Source organism: Scardinius erythrophthalmus (genome assembly GCF_964197995.2).
Source record: "Scardinius erythrophthalmus genome assembly, chromosome: 9".
NCBI classification, from domain to species: Eukaryota; Metazoa; Chordata; class Actinopteri; order Cypriniformes; family Leuciscidae; genus Scardinius; species Scardinius erythrophthalmus.
Genome location: NC_138229.1, coordinates 6,570,483 through 6,590,706, shown reverse-complemented (window position 1 = coordinate 6,590,706; position 20,224 = coordinate 6,570,483). Strand labels below are relative to the sequence as shown.

General features: G+C 36.9%; 1 protein-coding gene across 1 annotated transcript; it reads right to left on the bottom strand.

The window, feature by feature from the left end:
* Window positions 1–12,136: 12,136 nt before the first annotated feature.
* On the bottom strand, window positions 12,137–19,868 carry LOC308696700 (NACHT, LRR and PYD domains-containing protein 1 homolog; the record flags this gene model as incomplete). The annotated part of the gene is made up of 4 exons (XM_081375594.1): window positions 12,137–12,203; window positions 13,184–14,396; window positions 19,688–19,703; window positions 19,830–19,868. 4 exons carry the CDS (start codon window positions 19,866–19,868, stop codon window positions 12,137–12,139), a joined length of 1,335 nt encoding a protein of 444 aa, XP_081231720.1.
* Window positions 19,869–20,224: the final 356 nt, after the last annotated feature.

Below are 20,224 nucleotides of genomic sequence, written 5' to 3'. Positions count from 1 at the left end.
TATTAGTCTTTTTACTGTGAGAAGTGCAGTACATTCTTCTGTACAATAGTAGCCTAATATATTTCTGTTATAATTTCTTCAAGTTAAAATGAACTTTTATTTTGAAGGGTTGTTGTGAAAACCGCTCGCCTGCAGCGCTCATTCACATACATGTGCAGACCATCTTCATATTTAAATAGCATTTTTTAAGCTAAATATTCACAGTCCTAATTTTGTTTTATTCACCCAAATTTTGTCAAATTCTGTGTTATGCTGTAAATTACGTTTATGAATGGACTTCGCGATTCTGCCTGCTTTTTGTGCATTGTGGAAATCATAGGGTCCTCTGGCTATGGGCCGCGGACCCCACTTTGAGAAACCCTGCTTTAGAAAGAGCTATAAAGCCTATATATTTTACTAAATATATTTATTTTACTTAATAAACAAAAACAATGTTAATTTAGTAAGCAAAATATTACAATAATTTTGTTGTTTGATTTTGCTGTTTAAGCTAGAAATTTTTCATATTTCATTATTTCAGATTTATGCTTTGCCTGTTACAGTCCTCAAATGGACCTGATTTTGTATCGATCATATCTATCGTATCTATCCTTCCTACCTACCTAAGATAGAGGGTAAGAGGGTATATAAACTGGAACACTTATGTGCAATATAATGTTCCATTTGAGATGATTATGCTTTCTTTTTTTCATGCATTAGATGGTGGTGTATGTATTGTAAATGCACAGTAGAACTACATAATGTGGAGCACAAGTTTGTTGGTTCAGTGGGGAACAGTGTTTTGGTAGCCTGTTTGAAAACTTTTTCAACACTTTTAAAACTCTGGTTTTGTCCCAACTGCAGTAATAATTTGTATGTATTGAGAGGATCAGTTATGGGTTGACTATAATGTTTATGAATAGCTGTATATTTTCCAGATACCATTCCAAATATTCTTTTAAGCAAAACTTTATATTTAATGAAACTAAAAACTATATGTTGCTAAAAATAAAATAAATAAGCAGTACAAATCTGAAGTACAGACAAAAAATATTGTTGAGTCTTGCAAAGTCTATGGTATGTTTTGATATTGTAAACGTGCTGAATAAACACCCTTAAACAATCTAATCATGTAAAACCATTAACTGCATTAAAATGAAAGCTGTTAAGCATATTTTAATATCAGTTCAGTTTACATGTTAACTCAAAGAATACATCCACAACTCACTTTTTACATTAATAAGAATAGTTTGGCAACAACCGCTCCTCTTGTTGCTTCTTTAGATCATTATAAGAAAGTCAATAATGCTTTAGACATAACCACTATTAAATCACTATTAGTATTAGACAGAACAAATATAGGCCAATGTGGCATATGTAGGCATATGTAAATGTGACTATGAAATATAAAGCAAAAATACAATATGTACCTCTCTGTCTCTGTCTCTCTCTCTGAAAATGTTTAAACTTTATACAAAAATCAACAAATAAAAGACAATAGCATATCTATTCTCTGGAAGCCAGACAATACATTTATAAAATCCTAATATGGAAAATGATTAAGAGCAATACATGTATTCAACTTCTTAATAATTCAAAGAGAACGCATCATAGAACCGGTTGTGAATGTAAATCCATGCCTTCACCCATTTTCTTGGTAAATACATGTATGCAATGAACAATAAAATGTTAAAGATGAGACCTTCCTTCTCTCTCCCACACACTCCTTGTCATCAGTCCTGCTCAGGATCAGTCCCTAAACAAAGGGCTTAAAAAGAAAGAGCGGGAATTGTTATCAAACAGAGAAAGACAATCTGTCTTGTGATTTAAACAGACCATATTCATATTTCTAAGAGGAATAGGATATAATATAACAAAATACGTGGTAATGAAATATTAACATACAATTCAGAAACTTGTACATTTTAAAGTGAAAATGTAATTTAAAAAATATATATATTACAAAAGGACCTATTAGATGAAATTTTTTCAAATGTTATGTAGACGTACTTTCGCAAAGTCTCCATAGAAAAGCCCCGTTTGTTTAGATGAATCTTCACCCGCTGGTCTGTGTACTGGTCAGATGATTTCTTGCATATGCATCTTAACAAACCATACAAAATACTGAGTTTTTCCACAACTGGGACATTTCACATAGTTCAATATAGTAGACTGTTACAACATGATACATTTTGGTAATATTTATTATTATAGCATTTAGTCAATTGCTTCCAAGTATGTATAACATGATGAAATATGGGAATTGTACACTGAAAAAAATTTGGAGTAGGATTTACTTGAAAAAAGCTACTAGGCAACTTTTTCCACTCAGAAAATGCTAGTAAATTTACAAAGATTTGCCAAGTAAAAACCTAAACATATTTATCAGCAGCTTTGATTAGAAATCTTTAAGTTAAATTTACTTGGAATATGGAATATGGAAAAAGTAAACTTTACTTAACCTAGTTAAGTGAAAGTAACAAAGAAAATAGGTAATTTTAACTTGGCTAGTAAAAGGTTGATTAATGTCGATTAAGTTGAAAATTCCTTTGTATTACATTTCACTCAAACAATAATATTGAATTATTCCATTAATTTATAGTATGTGCTTTACGTAGATTATCTAAGTAATTTATACTACATGTCAGTCAGTTGTTAAGCATCATGTGAATGCAAAGACCTCAATACTTGGTAGACAATACACAATGACGGTAACATCTGATGGATCATTTTTGTGTCTGAATGTGTCATTTTGAGCAGAAAATTTACTCGAAATGTCACAAAATGGCAAGTTACTAATCCTAACAACAAAAGCAATGATAAAACAGTGTAAATACAGCTGGAAACCAGTGAAAAATGAACCTCATTAATTATTCAAGGTTCAGTGCATGATGGGAACCCCAGTATCAGAAAAGTTGAGTAATTTTTACTTAATTTTATTGAGTTGATATTTACGCTTTCATTTCTACTCGCTTGAATTAAGTACTGATATGGAATTTACTTAGTTTTTTTAATTCTTGCCTGAACTAACTTTTTCATGTAAATTACATTGTTGTTTTTTTTCAGTAGTATTTACTTCACCAAAAAATAATTTTTTTCAGTGTATGTAACAAGTACAAACCCTTGAAAAGTGAGTGTGCAGCCAGGCCTTTGCTGGGAGTTCTGCAAGACACTGACTGCCTCCTCCAGTAACCTTCTGGCTTCTAAGCTACAGAATAAACAACATATTACAATCAGCACACACTCTCAGGAAAAATTTTACAAAACCTTCAAAAGGGTTCTAATATGTACCATTTAGGTACTATGTACACGTTTGGTACCAATATGTACATTTGAGGAACTTAAATGCACTCTTTAGGTACAAAGGTGTACCTTTTGAAAAGGTACCGCCACAGTGATAGCTTTTGTACCTTTTTTTCTGAGAGTGTATAGTACGGCATAATTTGCTTTCAACATTTATTTGAACACTTCAATCACCACAATGTTTGTGAATGAGGGCAAATATAAAGCTGAAAGTGCTTTGTAAAGGCAAAGCTATAGTCTCAACCTCGGGTGCTCAACAGACCCGGATGGTTTGGAAATCAACATTTACATGCATTCAGGGGATTTTGGTTAGTATAAAATGGACAAATTTAGAAAAGTTTCTACATTTTAGAAAGTTTCACTTTCTCTTTTTCACTTACTGAGAGAAGGGAGTGTTTGGTAGTACACAAAATGCACTTTTAGTGACAACATTCACAATAACTTTTGTATAGTTTGACATTCACTAACAAAACATAATTTCTTACCTGATTTCTGTTAGTGTGGGACAGTCTCTGCTGAAGGACAGTATCAAATCAGCCCACGCCTTTGTCAGACTTTCTAAATTCAGTTCCAACTTCTGTGCAGACACAGAACTCAGCAAAAATAGTAGTGTTCCTCTACCCGGTCGAAAGAATTTTGTCCCGTCAATGCTTTTAAGCTCTGAGCTTGGGAACGAGAGGCTGAAGAAGCAAGGCAGATCTTCAAAACATCTGCTTATGTGAACACTAAAAAAATGAAAAGATACACAACATTTATTTAATTTTGTTTTTATTTTTTCTGTTAATATTTATTTAAATTTTTTAAACCACCCAGATTTGATGTCCTTTAGTTTTTGTGAGTTTTATACAGCCTGATTTTGAACTCTCACTGAAAGCTAACAACTGGTTTAAAATACAATCTCTTTTGCCCAATATGCTGGTGGCCCTCCGCATACTGCCAAAACAGCGCTGACCCTGCTGAGGCTTGGACAATACAAGACCCCTGAAGGTGTCCTGTGGTCCCTGATACCAAGACATTAGCAGCAAATCCTTCAAGTCCTGTAGGTTGCGAGGCAACATGCTGGAAACTCAGGTAAACTCCCACTGCAACGCTACAGTAATAGGCTACTTTTATCAGCTTGACGTTGAACTAATGCTCCATGCTCGTACCATGATAAGTAGGCTCAGAGAATAATAATAATAATAATAATAATAATAATAATAATAAATTTATTTTGTATAGCGCCTTTAAAAGTAGCTTACTCAAAGCGCTTTACAGACAAGCATAACAGCAAATGAATAAACACAATGGAAATACAAAACAAATAAACAAATAAACAAATAAACAAATAAATAAAGAATGTATAATCTAAAGAGAATTGGCACTCTCTGCTTACTTCCGGTTTCTGGACTGGATGCAGTAACACGTCTCTGTCCATGCGGGGGCGCTCGCAGGCGAGTGCAGAATGAATGGAGGTCTATGGCGAAATACCCCTCAAAATCCACTTTTCTAATTTTTTGTCTAGTAATTTGTTGTTTACCCCTTTAATGTTGTATTCGAAAGAAGATGCAAAGAAATTACACATTGCTAGGTGTTAGATTTTTTAGAGTCACTTATTTGCTTTAAAAAGTCTTTTAAAATGTCAATGACGTCATACACATCGTACGACCAGGGATACAGCTTTACGGCAATTCTTCAGTCACTCTGGTGCGTTCGCGCTCTGCACTTTCTTTTCTCTCGAGGCATCGACAACACAGCTGACACAGGTAAATACACGTGCTAGAAGAGTTTTTGTTTTGTTTATTTCTGGTCCCGCTTCGGATGCCACGATGCCATCAAGCGGTGTCTCTGGTCGTAATCAGTCCTTCACTGACCAATCAGCGTTCATTAACAGAATGCTAGCGTGTTATGGGCAACAACAACTCAACCTGTAAGAAATCGAAAGGACACAAGTACTCGTTCATTCCATAGACTCCCATTCAGTCTGCACTCGCCCGCGATCACCTCCAGTGGAATTCTAATGGAACTGCAACCAAGATCAATACAATGGGGCTAATAGGAAGTGCCAAGGCTCTCCGTATCAACCGTGCCGAATTTTGCCACTGCAAGCACTACTTCACACTTTCTTCAGGAAATGTACATTTTAGGTTTGTAGATAAGGTTTCTCCATGATTCAAATGCCCTGCCGATGTTGATCCGGGTTTTTTCCGATTCACGTCTGGCCTTTAATACGAGCTTCAGCAGAAAAAAACTTTTTATTGTTTTTTATCAATATGTGGAGTTTGTGTTGGAGTCTGTGACGTGTTGGGCTGGGAGCAGGTCGTTTCTTAGTGTTATCAGACAGTCATAAGTTGCATAAGTCATAAGTCCATGTCATAAGTTGCAGTGTCGTCGCTGTTGAGTGCAAAGTCAGTAGGCTAGACGAGTCGAGAGGCTCGGGAGCGCGCGTGCAGGTGACGTCACTGGATTTCGTGGTAAATCCGACCCGGGACCTTCACATAAAAATAAGAATACTTGCTTTCAGAGGTAATAGCAAAACCTACAAAGTGGATCATTTTAATGTGAGATTACAACCCCTTCACACACATGCAATAAAAAAAGGATTCGTTTTAGTAGAAAAGCTACATACAGCACCTTTAATTATTGTCAGGTAATGATGAGGTGTGGATCTAAATGCAAGCTGTTGATTTATTAGAGAAAACAACACTGAAACACCAAAGAAACCATAGAAATCACAAAATCAGAACACAGTCCAAAGGATAATCCACAACATAAAGACAAAATCCAAATGAGCACCAACTTAACAGTTTAATAAATTAAAGCAAGAAACAACCAAGAAGGAAAACCAAAAAGCTACACACACAAAGGTAAATGAGGAGCTAAGAAAGAATTGTGATATAAATGATTAACTAAAGGGAACTAACTAGACAGGAAGTAAACACATGAAGTGATGCTGGAAAGCAGGAAGACAAAGGCAAATTAAGAGTCTAAGATAAGATCAAACGAAAGCAAAGACAGGTTTGACAGTTATGTATATTTATATATATATTTGCTCATAATGTGAAAATATTTAGGTCTGATAGGTTGTGAATGAACATCCAACTTCCTCACTTTTAACAGGGTGACAGGGTTTAACAGCAAACAGGATGTGTGTAGGTGTAAAGAAGTGAGACGTGGGGGACAGTGAAGTGGAACACTGAAGAAAGACCCCTCATGAATTTAAAAAGAAAGTCAGATCGAACCATATGTGATCATGGACCACAAAACCAGTCACATGATTTTTTGAAATTGGAGATTTATATATAACATTAAAACTGAATAGATAAGTTTTCCATTAATGTATGGTTTGTTAGGATATGACAATATTTGGCCGAGATACAACTATTTGTAAATCTGGAATCTGAGGGTGCAAAAAAATCGAAACATTGAGAAAATCACCTTTAAAGTTGTTCATTTATGCCCACGATTGTACTGCAATCACTCACAAAAATAAATGTTATATATATTTACGGTAGGAAATTTACTTAATATCTACATGGAAAATGATCTTTACTTATCATCCTAATGATTTTGGGCATAAAAGAAAAATTGATAATTTTGACCCATAATGGGCCAAATAGACCCATATTGACCCATGGGCCAATGGACCCATATAATGACCCATATCATTTTGTAGTGTTGGCTATTGCCACAAATATACCCGTGCTACTTGTGACTGGTTTTGTGATCCAGGGTCACATATAACCCTTCAATCAAATGAAATTTACAGGCTTTAGGAAAAGCTATAGTCCCTGTAGAAGAAAAACAATGTTCATTTATCTAAAACCACCAAAGCCTGCGGGCTCAGCTCGCCCTCCCCCTCCTGTGAGAGCTCTTCGGCCTCTGCCACAACGCAAGGGCCCACACCCTCCTCCATCTGCTCGAGGTGAACCAAAAACAACTGATACCAGCTCTCAGTGATGTGTTTTGGGTCCCCGCTCTGATAACAGTAACTTTCTCAAATGTTTACAGAACAAGCGGGAACCCAGTGTGCCGGTATCTTTCTCTATTGCTGTTCTATTACAAGATAGAAAGTCTAAGGCCTTCAATAGCCGTACAGCAAACCTAACCAATCTGGTGCCTATTACACGTCAAAGTAAGATTGATGTGGGGACAAAAAGTAAGACTGTTAAGTTAGCACTTTTAAACATTCGTTCACTTAAAAATAAATCACTTTTAGTCAACGATTTAATAACCACAAACAACCTGGATTTTATGCTTCTAAATGAAATCTGGCTAGAAGACAGCTTTAGTGCAACAATCCTCAATGAAACAGCCCCCCCTAACTTTACTTTTATGAGTGTCTGCAGAGCTGTTAAGAGAGGTGGGGGTCTAGCTGCTCTTTTTAAAGATATCTATCAATGTAAGCAAATATCATTTGGGAATTACCCTTCTTTCGAATATCTGGGTATTGTGTTAAAAGGTGCTCCACGCATTTCACTTATCATTATTTACAGGCCTCCAAAATACTCTCCAGCCTTCGCTGAGGACTTTACAGAACTGTTATCAGCAATTACCTCAGAGTTTGACTGTTTTGCCATTGCTGGAGATTTTAACATCCACATAGATAATGCAGAAAACAATATGGCAAAAGAAATCAAAAGTGTTTTAAAAACTTTTGATCTGACTCAGCATGTACATGGACCCACACACAATCGTGGACACACTCTAGATTTACTTATCAGTAAGGGTCTAAACATTTCATCGATTGTTATTAAGGATGTAGCACTGTCTGATCATTTCTGTATTTTCTTTGATATATTGATCTCTCCTGCCACTGAAGCTAGATCTGTGTCTGTCAAGAAGAGATGCTTAAATGAGAACACTAGTGTACTATTTATGAAGGCTATATCCTTAACACCAAGCATATCTGCAGACTCTGTTGATTTTCTCCTTGATTCTTTTAACTCAAAAGTTAAAAGTGTAATTGATGATATTGCACCTGTGAAAGTCAGGAAGAAGAGTGGCAGACAAAAAGCACCTTGGAGAAACTCAACAGCTGTGCAAACTATGAAAAGACAATGCAGAAAAGCAGAGCGCATGTGGCGGAAGACTAAACTTGTAGTCCATTATAACATCTACAAAGACAGCATCCATGCTTTCAATATGGAACTAGGCAAAGCTAGACAGACTTTCTTCTCAAATATTATAAACAGCAATTTAAACAACACACGCACTCTTTTTGCTACTGTAGAGAGACTGACAAACCCCCCAAGCCAGATTCCCAGTGAAATGCTCTCAGAGAACAAGTGCAGTGAGTTTGGTTCTTTCTTCTCTGAGAAAATCAGTAATATCAGAAAGGTGATCAGCACATGCTTGAGTTGCTCTGGGGTCAGACAGATCAAACCACCTGAGAAAGTAGTTACTATGTCTGATTTCAAAGAAATTGATGGCAAAATTTTGGAAGAAACTGTACAGCACCTTAAAACATCAACATGCGCTCTTGACACACTCCCCACATCATTTTTCAAAAGTGTGTTAAACAGTTTAGAAGCAGATCTTCTAGAAGTGGTAAATGTCTCACTTCGCTCTGGGAGTTTTCCAAACTCCCTGAAAACTGCAGTTGTCAAGCCCCTCCTGAAAAAGAGCAATCTGGATAAGACCATATTAAGCAACTATAGGCCGATCTCAAATCTTCCTTTCATAGGCAAGATCATTGAAAAAGTTGTCTTCAATCAGCTGAACAAATTCTTAAGCTCGAATGGATACTTTGACAATTTTCAGTCTGGTTTCCGACCGCACCACAGCACAGAGACAGCGCTCATAAAGATAATAAACGATATTCGCTTAAATACTGATTCAGGCAAACTATCAGTGCTGGTGTTACTCGACCTCAGTGCTGCATTTGACACTGTCGATCATAACATACTTCTGGACAGGCTGGAAAACTGGGTGGGGCTTTCTGGGATAGTCCTAAAATGGTTCAGGTCATACTTAGATGGGAGAGGTTATTATGTGAGTATAGGAGATCATAAGTCTGAGTGGACATCCATGACATGCGGAGTCCCTCAAGGCTCAATTCTTGCGCCACTCCTGTTCAACCTGTACATGCTCCCAATGAGCAAAATAATGAGAAAGAACCAAATTGCTTACCACAGCTATGCAGACGACACACAGCTCTACTTAGCCCTATCGCCTAACGATTACAGCCCCATTGACTCCATGTGCCAATGCATTGATGAAGTCAAAAGTTGGATGTGTCAAAACTTTCTTCAGTTAAACATAGACAAAACTGAAGTCATTGCATTTGGAAACAAAGATGAAGTTCTCAAGGTGAATGCATACCTTCACTCTAGGGGTCAAACAACTAAAAATCAAGTCAGGAATCTTGGTGTGACACTAGAGTCAGACCTTAGTTTCAGTAGTCATGTCAAAGCAATAACTAAATCAGCATACTATCATCTGAAAAATATTGCAAGAATTAGATGCTTTGTTTCCAGACAAGACTTAGAGAAACTTGTGCATGCTTTCATCACCAGCAGGGTGGATTATTGTAATGGACTCCTCACTGGCCTTCCCAAAAAGACCATAAGACAGTTGCAGCTCATACAGAACGCTGCCGCCAGGATTCTGAGCAGAACTAGAAAATATGAACATATCACACCAGTTCTCAGGTCTTTACACTGGCTCCCAGTTAGATTTAGGATTGATTTTAAAGTATTATTGCTGGTATATAAATCATTCAATGGCCTAGGACCTCAATACATTGCAGATATGCTCACTGAATATAAACCCAACAGATCACTCAGATCATTAGGATCATATCAGCTAGAAATACCAAGGGTTCACTCAAAGCATGGTGAATCTGCTTTTAGCTATTATGCCAGCCGCAGCTGGAACCAGCTTCCAGAGGAGATCAGACGTGCTCCTACTGTAGTCACATTCAAATCCAGACTCAAAACACTTCTGTTTAGCTGTGCATTTACTGAATGAGCACTGTGCCACTGTTCGTCCGACTGTTTGCACTGTACTGTATTTTATTTTTTTATTTTTCTTAACTGTTTTAATTATTCTTATTTCTTTTTATTATTTTAATTTCTTTTATGTAAAGCACTTTGAATTGCCATTGTGTATGAAATGTGCTATATAAATAAACTTGCCTTGCCTTGCCTTGCCTTGCCTAAAATACTAACAGTAGTTTTATGTTGTTTGAGTTTGCTGTGTAGTTCTGGGCCATCTTTGACTTTCTGACTCTTTAGGGGTGAATTTCTTCTCACATGAACTCAAAGGATCGTGACGTCATGTAATACGCAATTACGTTGAAAAGGCCACGCTTTTCTGTCCTGACGAAAATTTTCTTTTAGGCTTTTTAATATGAAAACACCCAGGATACGCACATACGGCATTTTAAACGATAAACTGACACAAAGACATTTGAATATGTGTATTTGGTCCTCCTTCCGCACATTTGTAAACACTGACTCGGTACTTCCGCCTACGTCAAGCATGACCTTTTCAACGTAATTGCGTATTATGCGACGTCACGAACGCGCATCACAGAACAGAGCAAAACTTAAACTTTTCATTGACTTCCATAGTAGGAAAAAAAAATACTATGGAAGTCAATGGGGTCCATCAACTGTTTGGTTACCGACATTTTTCAAAATATCTTCTTTTGTGTTCAGCAGAAAAAAGAAATTCATACAGGTTTGAAACAACTTGAGGGAGAGTAAATGATGACAGAATTTTCATTTTTGGGCGAACTATCCCTTTAAATTAAATACTAAATGGTTTTATAAAAATTGATTTTTATTATACTAATAGTGGCTCTTATAGTGTTCTACTAATACATTATTAAAGGGTAACTAAACCCCTGGTCAGAGCTTGACTCCACCCACTGGCAATATTTGAAAAATGCTGGAAAAGTAGGCAGAGCCCAGTGGAGAGGGGGCGTGCATCTGAGACGTATCTCTCTGTAGGCAAGGGCGTGGTTAACTGGTACCTTCTGACGTCAGAGTATACCACAACTTCCAATAGGAAAATTCAACTGCAGTAGCCACTGTTCAACCTGAAGAGGGCAGCACTCAGACGTTTTTACACCATATTTTGTTAAATTAAAACTCTTTAAACACAAATGTCAAAAAAATTACTTGAATCAGTGAACAGCACTCATAAAGCCCCATTCTTACAGAGCATTAACTAAAAAAAGTTGGTTTAGGGTTTAGTTACCCTTTAATAAGCTGATATTTAAAATATACTGGGAACACATTAATGTGAAGCTAAAAATATACTTCAGCTGTGTAGTTCTAAAACATATTTAAAGTGTATTAATAATACAATTTAAAGTGCTATTAAATTACACTAAATGTACTTAAAATAGTTCCATTTTAACACAATTAAGTATATTAAAATATATTACTATTGCTTTAAAATTGAACTTAAATAAATATAAAAGTATATTTGAAGTTTTTTCAAAATAACACATTTAATACATACTTAATACAGTACACTTAAAATAAGCACAGTTTAAATATTTCCTTTTCACCTGGGCACTCATAGTGTATACTAGGCTGTTATTCAGTTTTAAAATACAGCCTCAGGTGTCAAGCAAGCCTATGCACTTAAAAAACAACACGTGGTTAAAAAGTTATTTGGCCACGATTGTGATTTTTCTTCAAAACTCATTGAAAGCTAAATGTTTTGGTAAGTTCAATCTTTGATTTATTGTTGCAGATTGTGGCAATAGATAGAGGAGCAGATTTTGTCGGCCTGAAATTTAACTGGCGTAAAAAGAATATGGTAATTGAACTGGTTAATAATACGACTAGTTATCAACAATATTTAACAAAATGAGAAAATATGTTCAAGATCTTATACATGTTTGCTTTATTTTTCTTCACCTGGACAGTTCTTCGTCGATTGTTAGACGAAAGGTTCCGATGGAAAAATGTTGGATTTCCACACTGCAAACAAAAACATGAGAAAATTAATGGTTACTGTGCAAGCATGCTCGAACTTACTATTCTGAGTCAATAGTATTTTAAAAAGTATTACCTCTGTGATCTTAGTGTCCGTCCTCTTGTAAAATTTTGCATCATGCCCCCAAAATCAGAATCTGATAAATCTTCCCAATAAAGTGGAATCCTTCAATATAAACTCCAAAACATGAATGTACAAACTTTATACTGATAATCCCAAATAGTTATGTTCTAAGTAAAAACTGCATTTTCTGAAAAGCATGATCTCAAAAAAATTCTTGTTGACCTGTTTAGCTTTATCCAGAATTTAGGACAGGGTCTTTGTCATTTCCTTTAGTCTGCATTGATTAGCATTACTTATCCAACACAATTCGGTTGTAGGGGACATGTTTGTAGGCAATGAGCAAACCGAAGATAGATAGATGGCACAACTGCAACAACTCAGTTTCACTGCTGGACAAAGTACTCACCTTACTGAGCAAAATTTGTGAAGTACAGGCCCAATAATAGCCAGCTTTTCTGATGTTAATTGGCAGAAAGCAAGATACAGTTCTTTAATACACTGGCAGCACTGAGCGCAGTACAGCAGGACCCAACAGTCTGTTCTTCTTAGGACTGTATTGTATATAGAAACACTTGGCCAGGCTTCTGTAACTTCTTTCACAAAGTCTGCTTCATGCAGCTCATACAGACAGTGGAAAAAAAACAGAGTCCTCTCAGAATAAGAATTAGTCATCTCTTCAAAGATCCATTTTTTCAGATGGTCCTGCATGTTTGAATGAACTAACAGACCATGTCTCTCCAAAAGTGTGTGTCTTGTGTTCCCATTCAACAGACCAAAAATGAAGTGCACAACGGCTGCAAAACGTGGTGCTGAATACTCGACAATGTTTGGTTTCTTATGAATGGAAAATATTTGCGTGAGTTTCTTTTTTGACTCGTGTTCATCAAGAATGAGATAGTACAGAGCAGTGAAAAACTCCTGAAAGCTGAGATGCATGAAACTGAACATTGTCTCCTGGTGGATTCTTTTCTTAAAGAGGAACTTGCACAAGAACGGACTGCCAGCAGGGTCAGAAACCATTGCATTCACGGTCTTCTCATCAAACAGGACTTGCTGTGTGAGTATCCCTTTCTCTGCCAGCTTACCCAGACTCTTCACTAGGGTGGGAACGGACTGACCCAAACCCTGGCAGTGATGATCTAGTAGAGTGCACAGGAAGTCTACATAAATGGACGAGGTCGTCTCCAGTCCACTCGTTACGTCTGCACCATTGCCAAGCCTCTCTCGGATAACCGTGCAGATGATCCAGCAGATAACAGGGATGGAGCAGGCCGTGAGGAGAGTTTCATTTACTCTCACATACTCATATCCTTTCCTGAAGAGTCTGTCGTTCTGGAAGAACTTTTTGAAGTATTCCTCCACTGCCTTCTCAGAGAAGCCAACTATCTCAGTGAAACTGTGTGGTTCCTTGAGCACATTCTTCAGGGTGTCAATAGCTGTAGATCTAGTGGTGACCAGAAGGCATGACTCTCGCAGGATGCGTCCCCTTAACAGGGCGCAAAGAGTGACCTCAGGTGGGGCTTTCTGGTTTGGATCTGTGGGTGGCGACATGGGATAAATGTCTTCTGTGTTTTTAAGTTCATCGAATCCATCGACGAGGAAGAGCACTCGTTCTGGTGACTGCTGCAGTATCGTGGATATCTGATCTGATGTTAAACAGCAATTGTAGCTCAGGAGCTCCACCAAACTGGTTCTGCTTGAACTGTAGCTTATTTCTTTACACTTCAGGTGGAAAACAATATCAAATTTGGTTCTGTACAGATCAGATGCCCAGTCCGTCATCATTTTCTGCACAGTGAAGGATTTTCCATTGCCTGAGTTTCCCTGCAATATGACAGCACCAGGACTGATTCCACGGCTATCTGGTTTGAACAGAGTGTTCAGATCGATGTATTCTTGAGCGCTCCTGGAACCGAGCACCTGCTGGAAAGTCTCTCCTCTGGAGGTAATCTCTTCTTCTCGCTCTTTCTGATCTCTAGTTTTTTGAATAATCAGAGGTTGTATGTAGCGATCAGACAGCAGCACATGCTCACCAGGCAGAGAGTTGTACTCTGTCACATACTGGTATTCATTGCGTATCTGCTCCTTATATTTAAGAAGCACAGATCTCCTTACTGCAGAAATAAAATGACCAAAAGATTAGAACGTTTAAAAATTTAATGACTTTTAAATACTGTTTCTCAGGGCTGGCGCTAGCTATAGGTAAATTAAACAACTGCCTAGGGCATTGAGTTTGAATACAAACTATAAATATCTTATAGTGATAAGTATAATGATATAATTTCTTAATCTGAGGAGGTATTGTCAGGAGGTATGCAAAATCAAAAGTCCATGCCTTTAAAGGGGACATATCATGAAAATCTGACTTTTTATGTTTTTAAAGGAACACTCTGCACTCTGCTACTTTTTTCTGAAATCCGAGCGTTTTGTTATTGACTGTGTGTCTGAAGCTTGTGTAAAAGTATCGGCCCTCTTCTGAACGGAGGCGGGAAGCAGCTGCTCATTTGCATTTAAAGGGACACACACAAAAAAGGTGCGTTTTTGCTCACACCCAAAAAGGGGCAAATTTGACAATCTATAATAAATGATCTAGGGTGTATTTTGAGCTGAAATTTCACAGATACATTCTAAGGACACCATAGATTTACAGTGAGGAAAATAAGTATTTAAACACCCTGCTATTTTGCAAGTTCTCCCACTTGGAAATCATGGAGGGGTCTGAAATTGTCATCGTAGGTGCATGTCCACTGTGAGAGACATAATCAAAAAAAAAAAATCCAGAAATCACAATATATGATTTTTTAACTATTTATTTGTATGATACAGCTACAAATAAGTATTTGAACACCTGTCTATCAGCTAGAATTCTGACCCTCAAAGACCTGTTAGTCTGCCTTTAAAATGTCCACCTCCACTCCATTTATTATCCTAAATTAGATGCACCTGTTTGAGGTCGTTAGCTGCATAAAGACACCTGTCCACTCCATACGATCAGTAAGAATCCAACTACTAACATGGCCAAGACCAAAGAGCTGTCCAAAGACACTAGAGACAAAATTGTACACCTCCACAAGGCTGGAAAGGGCTACGGGGAAATTGCCAAGCAGCTTGGTGAAAAAAGGTCCACTGTTGGAGCAATCATTAGAAAATGGAAGAAGCTAAACATGACTGTTAGTCTCCCTCGGACTGGGGCTCCATGCAAGATCTCACCTCGTGGGGTCTCAATGATCCTAAGAAAGGTGAGAAATCAGCCCAGAACTACACGGGAGGAGCTGGTCAATGACCTGAAAAGAGCTGGGACCACCGTTTCCAAGGTTACTGCTGGTAATACACTAAGACGTCATGGTTTGAAATCATGCATGGCACGGAAGGTTCCCCTGCTTAAACCAGCACATGTCAAGGCCCGTCTTAAGTTTGCCAATGACCATTTGGATGATCCAGAGGAGTCATGGGAGAAAGTCATGTGGTCAGATGAGACCAAAATAGAACTTTTTGGTCATAATTCCACTAAACGTGTTTGGAGGAAGAAGAATGATGAGTACCATCCCAAGAACACCAACCCTACTGTGAAGCATGGGGGTGGTAGCATCATGCTTTGGGGGGTGTTTTTCTGCACATGGGACAGGGCGACTGCACTGTATTAAGGAGAGGATGACCGGGGCCATGTATTGCGAGATTTTGGGGAACAACCTCCTTCCCTCAGTTAGAGCATTGAAGATGGGTCGAGGCTGGGTCTTCCAACATGACAATGACCCGAAGCACACAGCCAGGATAACCAAGGAGTGGCTCTGTAAGAAGCATATCAAGGTTCTGGCGTGGCCTAGCCAGTCTCCAGACCTAAACCCAATAGAGAATCTTTGGAGGGAGCTCAAACTCTGTGTTTCTCAGCGACAGCCCAGAAACCTGACTGATCTAGAGAAGATCTGTGTGGAGGAGTGGGCCAAAATCCCTCCTGCAGTGTGTGCAAACCTGGTGAAAAACTACAGGAAACGTTTGACCTCTGTAATTGCAAACAAAGGCTACTGTACCAAATATTAACATTGATTTTCTCAGGTGTTCAAATACTTATTTGCAGCTGTATCATACAAATAAATAGTTAAAAAATCATACATTGTGATTTCTGGATTTTTTTTTTTTTAGATTATGTCTCTCACAGTGGACATGCACCTACGATGACAATTTCAGACCCCTCCATGATTTCTAAGTGGGAGAACTTGCAAAATAGCAGGGTGTTCAAATACTTATTTTCCTCACTGTATATTACATCTTGTGAAAAGGTGAATAATACTGTATGTCACATTTAATATGAAATATGAGCCTCTTATGCATCCACTCAGAAAAAAAAACTCCTGTACAGTTCTCATCATAGACCTTTACTAAACAATGACCCTCTGGGATTTTAGTCCAAAATGTTGCTCAGTTGGAGAAAAAAAATATTGTTTGTCATTTGATTAATTAAAATTTCTTTAGGGAGAATTTTTTTTCCTATAATTACAAACCAATGGGGCAAGTAAGCACTATGGAGCACTAAGCACTCATGTAATGTATGTTTCATTTATACTCAAAGCCAGAGGGGGCGCTCTCACAGAAAATCAACAAGAAAGACCTAAATACAGCAAGTCATAAAATGTATGGCATTCCAGGAAATCCCTTATATGGTCATATTGGTCTTGTGTTCTGCAAACATCTCTGGTCATAGAGTTCTAGGTAAAATATCCTATCAAATCCTCTTTGAAATGGTAAGCATCATTCATCATTTACCTGAGGTCTGTGTTCTCTCATTTCGGGTGTTCAAGTGATGCCCAGTGATACCTGTAGAAGATTACACATTGCCTATGATATTTTTTTTAAATGTGTTGTGTTATGCATTGTATAAAGAGGTTTAAAAATATATACAATCGAAAATAAATATTTGTTATCAGAAAAATAAATAACTGTAAATAACAATTTTTATTTTTTTTTTTACCAGTGGCATTATGTATGATCTGAACATTGCCTGTGATGTTATTGTTAGTGAGCACAGGTGCTGTAATATGGCTTTCACGCTGAGCTGCAATGTTCACATTCAGGCCATCATGAGATCTGGAATTGTCCTTCCAACGACAAAGGTCTAAAGATGACAAGGATGTTATATAACAAGCACTAGGTTGATATAAATTAAATTATATTGATACTACTGTTATGTTAAATTGGACCATCAATACAATTATTAATCCAAGCTTTACACAGATGAGAGAAAAAAGAGGAAAAAAGGATTTTAGATAAAGATCTGATCACAATAGACTTAATGCTTCACATAGACTTGATGCTCCATTCATTTACATTCATACAGAAGCAAATTCAGGAATGCGTAAATGTAAACTGAATCATATCATGTGTAACCTTGGCCTATGTTTGTACCATAGATGTAGGACATAAAACCGGTTTTTGTACAGTGTAATTTTGCTTGCTCGCTTGTTTACAAGTTAAGTGTGAGCAAGAATAAATAAAACAAGAAAACTGAGAATTGATCAAAACTGAGAACTTTGTTTAAAGACTACTAAGTCAATTAAACTCTACTGATGAAATCATCATGTTACACCAAAAAATACAAGTTCTTAAGTTTAACATACTGTCATTGCGGTCCATTTCAGTTCTTTCTCTGTGAGAGAAAAACAATGGTAAATAAAGTTAGAACATCCAAAATAATATTTCCCATTAACAGTGAATATTGTATGAGTGTGTTTTTAATACATTTTAAGTCAAACTTCTCAGTCACTTGTCAAACAAAAAATAGTAAGACCTGAAAGTCAACAACCTGCAACCGCAAAACAGTGCCACTGTTTTCATCTCACATATAACATAACATAGAAATTACAGTTAACCAATTTTCTTACAGTTCAGATAGCAGTAAACAAGCCATGTAATGCCATATAATGTAACATCATAGAAATATTAGGCCTACCTAATGCTTGAAATCAGAGTTTATACTGTAAGTTACGCTCGACACAGAAGCTCACAGGTGTGTTTGACTTCGGATGCGGCTGATCAATCTGCGAGATTTGTGTCTGAGGAGGAGTGGCACAGTTGCAGAATGCTGACTTTCAGGTATTGCTAGTTTTGTTTGACAAGTGAGTGACTGACAAGTTTGAATTTGGCTGTTTTGATTTTAATTACTCTTAAAAGGTATAAAAATGGACCGTGATGTTAGCATGTTAAAGATTTTTTTTATAGAACTTTAACTTCGCTTTTTGGTGTAACATGATGATTTCATCAGTAGAGTTTCACAAATTTGAACAATTCTCAGTTTGAAATTAATTACTCACCCTCTAAAGTACAGTGTATGTGCTTTAAAGGTATATCCCAGTTAACAATTTTTGGTTCCCAGAACGTTCCCAGAACGTTATTTTCAGGTTCCCAGAACGTTCCCAGAACGTTCTCAGAACAAACATTCTAACGTTCCCTGTTAGTTAGCTAGGAAAGTTTTCTTTACGTTAATAGAACGTTCCCTATAGGTTAGGGGAACGTTCCGGGAACGTTGCCGAAAGGTTCTCGGAACGTTCCCGGAACGTTCTCGGAACGTTCCCTATAGGTTAGGGGAACGTTCCGGGAACGTTGCCTAAAGGTTCTCGGAACGTTCCCGGAAGGTTCTCGGAACGTTATAAAAAATAAATTAAAAATCTTTAATATTTATATAATTTCTATATTATAATTTATAATATAAGTATAACATAAATTACCAATCTAAATTAGGTTGTAAAGTGAGTTGAAAATTTCAGGCCTAATTTCAACCGTGAATAAATGGTTATATTTAATATTCATAATAAAACAATTCATAAAAGATTTGCAGACCATTTATTGACACATCAGATACATCTTTCACATAAAAAACACGTTTCTGATCACATCTTAAGCCTGCATTTGATCAAGCATACCCTAAAAACAGTTATATTGTGAAATATTACTACAATAAAAATAACTTTGCATACATGTAAATATATAGTAATGTGTAATTTATTCATGTGATGCAAAGCTGAATTTTCAGCATCATTACTTCAGTCTTCAGTGTCACATGATCCTTCAGAAATCATTATAAAATGATGATTTGATTCTCAAAAAAAAACTGATTACTATCAGTTGTACGGCTTCATATTTTTGTGGAAACTACGATACAGTTTTCAGTATTCTTTCAATAGAACTTTCAAAAGAGCAGCATTTATTCGAAACATAATTTCTTTTAAACAACTTTAAAGTTTTTACTGTGACTTATTAAATTTTTCTTTTCTGTATATTTTTTTTTCAAAACAATAAATCTTAAAAATATTGAAAATAAAACAGAACAATTGACCAATTATAACCAAATTAGAAAACAGTACCTAAAGAGATAGTTCACACAAAAATGTAAATTCTGTCAATAATTACTTACCATGTCGCTCCAAACCCTTTTGTGGAAAACACAAATGAAGATATTTTTAACAGATACCTTGTGTGCGCAAACAATTGCGTCTTTATTCACAAATGATGTATCTCCGACACATGTTGCACCATGAGATGGCCAACTCTCTTGCCAACACAACACTGATGAATCGTGGTGCTCCGTGAACCATGGTTCCCGTTGTCCGGTAATTGCCGGACATTGGCCGAAAAAAAAAATGAAATGTCCGAAAAAATTAAATCTCTCCGGTCAAATTGTCCGATTAAAATTGGCTATCCCGCCCCCCTAACACAATCTGAATTTGAGAATAAGCCTAAAATGTATAAAGCAAAAATACACCTACCTTTGACTATGTTCTAAAGGAACAGTTTGAAAGTTATTAAACATTATTACATGGCTTGGTTGAATTCCAATGTGGAATGCGGTCTGTTATTTCTTGATATCAGACCGCTGCGAAGCACTAGCGGCGCCAGGATTTTGATTGTAGGTGGGCCTCCAGAAAACTGGATGGGCCAGTTAAAATAAGTC